This window comes from Monomorium pharaonis, chromosome 1 (assembly GCF_013373865.1).
Source record: "Monomorium pharaonis isolate MP-MQ-018 chromosome 1, ASM1337386v2, whole genome shotgun sequence".
In the NCBI taxonomy this organism is placed as follows: domain Eukaryota; kingdom Metazoa; phylum Arthropoda; class Insecta; order Hymenoptera; family Formicidae; genus Monomorium; species Monomorium pharaonis.
The window spans coordinates 30,150,184-30,154,387 of record NC_050467.1 but is presented as its reverse complement, the minus strand read 5'-3'; the positions used below and the strand labels follow the sequence as shown (position 1 = coordinate 30,154,387).

Here is a 4,204-nt window from a genome sequence, read left to right as displayed (position 1 = left end):
TTTGACTCTAAATATAAATAAGTATAATCCTCTAACACGCAGGGTTGTCACGTGACGTTACCGCGAGAAATAATAATGAAACGTGCGGTAGTGAACGTTAATTACAAAGGACAATGCATGCTTCGCGTGGTCACGTGGTCGCCTGCGCTATACCCTGCCGAAAGAAATTCAGAAAGGGAGTCATCATATCCGCATTATACACAGTTCTAAAGTTTGACGACATTGCGTTTCCCATTACACTAAAGGATATAGGAAAATTTGAGAGTCTTAACAATGTATCGATCAACGTCTACGGGATCAAAAAGGAAATGGCGATGCTAAAGATTCTTCCGCTGCGACTCTCCAATGACAAGAAAGAGAAGCACGTCAATTTATTATACTTGCAAAATCTGCGCGAAGGCGGCGTGGGTCACTTTGCTTGGATAAAAATCTATCCCGTCTCGTTCAGCTCCCAACTGAATAAAAAGGAGCACAAGAAATACATTTGTGATCGGTATGTATACTATATTCACATGCAAAAAAACTTTCATGATCTAGCAAAAAAGTAATTAAAATTTTTTAAATTTTTACAGGTGCTTGCACTATTTTACGGTCTTGCGAGAGGCTGCAATTACATGATGTGGACTGCCAGACGATGAACGACGTGCTATCACACTGCCCGCTGAAGACAACAATGGTTAAATTTTCAGAACGTAAACCCACAAGGAACGAATGCCCTTCGTTGTCTACGCCAGACCTCGAGTGTGTGCTGCGGAAGACACAACACAATGCAGAGCAAGCGTCGTACACATATCAACAACACGAAGTATTCAGCATCGGATACTACGTGCGATGCTCGTACGACGACGCGTTATCTACGTATAGGTTTCGTCGCGATAAAGATTGCATCGCGTGGTTCACGAAACAAATTGAAAAATTAGCGCATAATGTTAAAACTCGTTTATCCACTAATGTCCCCATGAAACGTTATCGAAAGAACAATTGGAGGCATACCGTAGCGCGACGCGGTGTTCATATCTGCGATAAGCCGTTTGCGCCAGACGATACGCGGGTGCGCGATCATTGTCACCTGACCGGTTCGTTACCGCGGTCCAGCACATTCTCTTTGTAATCTAAATTATCGAAATGTATCATATATACCAATTATTTTTCATAATTTTATCTGGATACGATTCACATTTCATTATTAAGGAAATAGCCACTGCGTTCAAAGGGAAGACCGACATACTCTCCATCACTAAAGAAAAGTACATTTCTTTCACAAAACATGTCATAGACACAGATAAATTAAATCCACACAATTACATAAAACTACGGTTTATAGATTCATATAAATTTTTAAATACTAGTCTCGAAAAATTGGTATCGTTTCTAGGTAAGAAAAATTAAAAATTGTACGTTCCAAATTTTTACACTTGTCTGACAAGGATTTCGATTTATTGACACGAAAAGGTTGTATTTCCGTACGAGTACGTAGATTGCGTCGACAAGCTGCAGGACATATGTTACCGCCGCGCGAATTATTTTTCAGTTCCCTGACCGGTGATACTGTATCCGAGAGCGATTACGCGCACGCCGAGAATGTCTGGGAGCGATTCTCCGTTCGAACGTTGGGTGAATACAGCGATCTATATTTGAAAACGGATGTGTTATTGTTAGCTGACATTTTTGAAAATTTTCGCGATAAATGCTTAGAAAGTTACGGTCTCGATCCAGCACATTATTACACTCTCCCCGGATACACGTGGGACGCTATGTTAAAATATACAAAAATTACTTTCGAACTGCTTACTGACATTGACATGGTAATGTTCATCGAACGCGGTATACGTGGTGGCCTCAGTCAATGTTCAGGCAGACATGCGCGAGCCAATAACAAGTACATGCAGACGTACGACCCATTGAAACCATCTTCATATCTTATGTACTTTGACGTCAATAATTTGTACGGATGGGCAATGTGTCAGCCACTGCCCTATGGAGAATTTCAATGGGTCGAAGATGTCTCTAATTTGACGTGTGGCGATCGCTCCTGATTCACCAACGGGATACATTCTCGAAGTTGATCTCGAGTATCCCGAGACCTTCACGATGAGTACACTGACCTACCTTTCTGCCCGACACGCGATAAACCGCCAGGCAAGCGTGAATATAAACTTTTAGCGACCTTGTATGATAAGAAACGTTACGTCATTCACTACCGCAACCTGCAGCAGTGCACGCGTCACGGTTTTCATATCGCGAAGATACACCGTGTGTTAAAATTCGCACAATCTCCATGGCTCTGTAAATATATAGAGTTAAAACACACGATTCCGAACCATCGCTAAAAATGATTCGAAAAAAATTGTATAAACTCATGAACAACGCGGTGTTCGGTAAACAATGGAGAATGTGCGCAATCATGTTGACGTTAAATTGTTGACGACATGGGCGGGGCGGTATGGTGCAGAGACAATGATCGCGAAACCAAATTTTCATAGTCGAAGTATTTTTGCAGAAAATTTAATCGCCGTTGAACTTAAAAAACTCGAGGTAAAATTATATAAGCCGATTTACGTAGGTATGTGTATCCTAGATATTTCTAAGACGTGTCTATATGAATTTTCATCACGAATACATGCTACCTTTATATCGTGACAAATGTAGAGTCATGTACACCGACACTGACAGTCTCATATACCTCGTCGAGTGTGAGGATATTTACGAGACGATGAAACGCGATATCGGTAGGTTTGACACGAGCGATTATCCAGTCGACAACGCGTACGGTATGCCTCTTGAGAATAAAAAGTTCCGGGTCTAATGAAAGATGAGAACAATGGTATAATTATGACCGAGTTCGTTGGACTTAGAGCAAAGATGTATGCGTTGAAGGTGGATGGAAAGAAGGATACGAAAAGGCGAAAGGTGTCAAGAATAGTGTAGTAGCGCGAACCATAACGTTTGATGATTACACCCAGTGTTTGAGAGATGAGATCGAGATGACGCGTCGCCAATCATGCATAAGATCCAAGATGCATGAAGTATACACGGTGTCCGAACGAAAATTGCTTTGAGTCCGTACGACGATAAGAGATACCTTATACCCGATTCAGTTGAAACGTTACCATGGGGACATTATCGAATACCGCTATAATATTTTATATTTTATATACAAATTTACATTTATATTTCATTCATATTTTTATGTAAAAGTATTAATAAAGTACAAGTATTAATAATAAGAATGTATTAAGGATAATGGAAGGATGATAAAGAAATCTCGCATAATATAAAATTAATAATGTATTTATGTTTATACGGTTACATTGTACTTTTTATGTAAATATAATAAAAACAATTTTTATATGGATTAAATAACATTGCTTTTATGTATCCATGAATTATGCGCTCCATCGAATCCAACACTTAACATAAACCTCATCTCCTTTTCTGCGTAATATTTTTTCAACAAGATACACGTCAGGATTTGCAGCACGCTGCAGCTCATATTCGTAGAATCCTCCAGCGACAGGTTTTCCACAGGAATCTTCCAGTACATATGTCGCAGGATTGGTACGCTGTACTTTGATAATTTTAAATATTTCCGTAGTCCAATTTGGTGTATAGCCCTTCTCAAAAACAGTTTTGAATTTGCTGACGCGCACCGAGTCACCTACTTTAAATCGCGCGGGTGCTGCAATTTTTATGTGACTGTACACAGTGGTTAAGAGTTTTTTTAGCGATTGCAGGCGTAACATCGATGGGTCGCATGCCGATAGTTCGATGCTTTCGTACATTGTAATCTGACACGAGACGTGGCAGCAGATCGAGCCATCTATAATTTCCATTGAGTGTAAATTGTTTCCACATAACGTTCTTTAATGTGCGGTTAAAGCGTTCGACAACTGATGCTTTCATTATGGAGTACGTAGAATAATGATTAATATCATGTTTTTTAATAGTTTCTGCACGTTTGCGTTATAAAATTCCTTTCCTTTGTCTGTTTGCAAATTTTTCGGACATCTTTCATCTTTTCGAATTATCTTTGCAATCGCAATAGCAACTTCGCTACCACTCTTGGTCTTAAGCGGCACAGCCCATGCATGCTTGCCTCAGCACGTCGATAACGGTATGTAGTGATAACCTCGGTTAAATCGCGTGTAAGGACGCATCTCAACCACGTCCGCCTGCCACAGGTCATCATATCCGCGAACTATGA

At 40.2% G+C, this 4,204-nt stretch overlaps 1 protein-coding gene across 1 annotated transcript; it reads right to left on the bottom strand.

Moving 5' to 3' along the window:
• Positions 1-3,386: 3,386 nt before the first annotated feature.
• On the bottom strand, positions 3,387-3,782 carry LOC118646823. The gene has a single exon (XM_036290550.1). It carries the CDS (start codon positions 3,780-3,782, stop codon positions 3,387-3,389), a length of 396 nt encoding a protein of 131 aa, XP_036146443.1.
• Between the last annotated feature and the right edge of the window lie 422 nt (positions 3,783-4,204).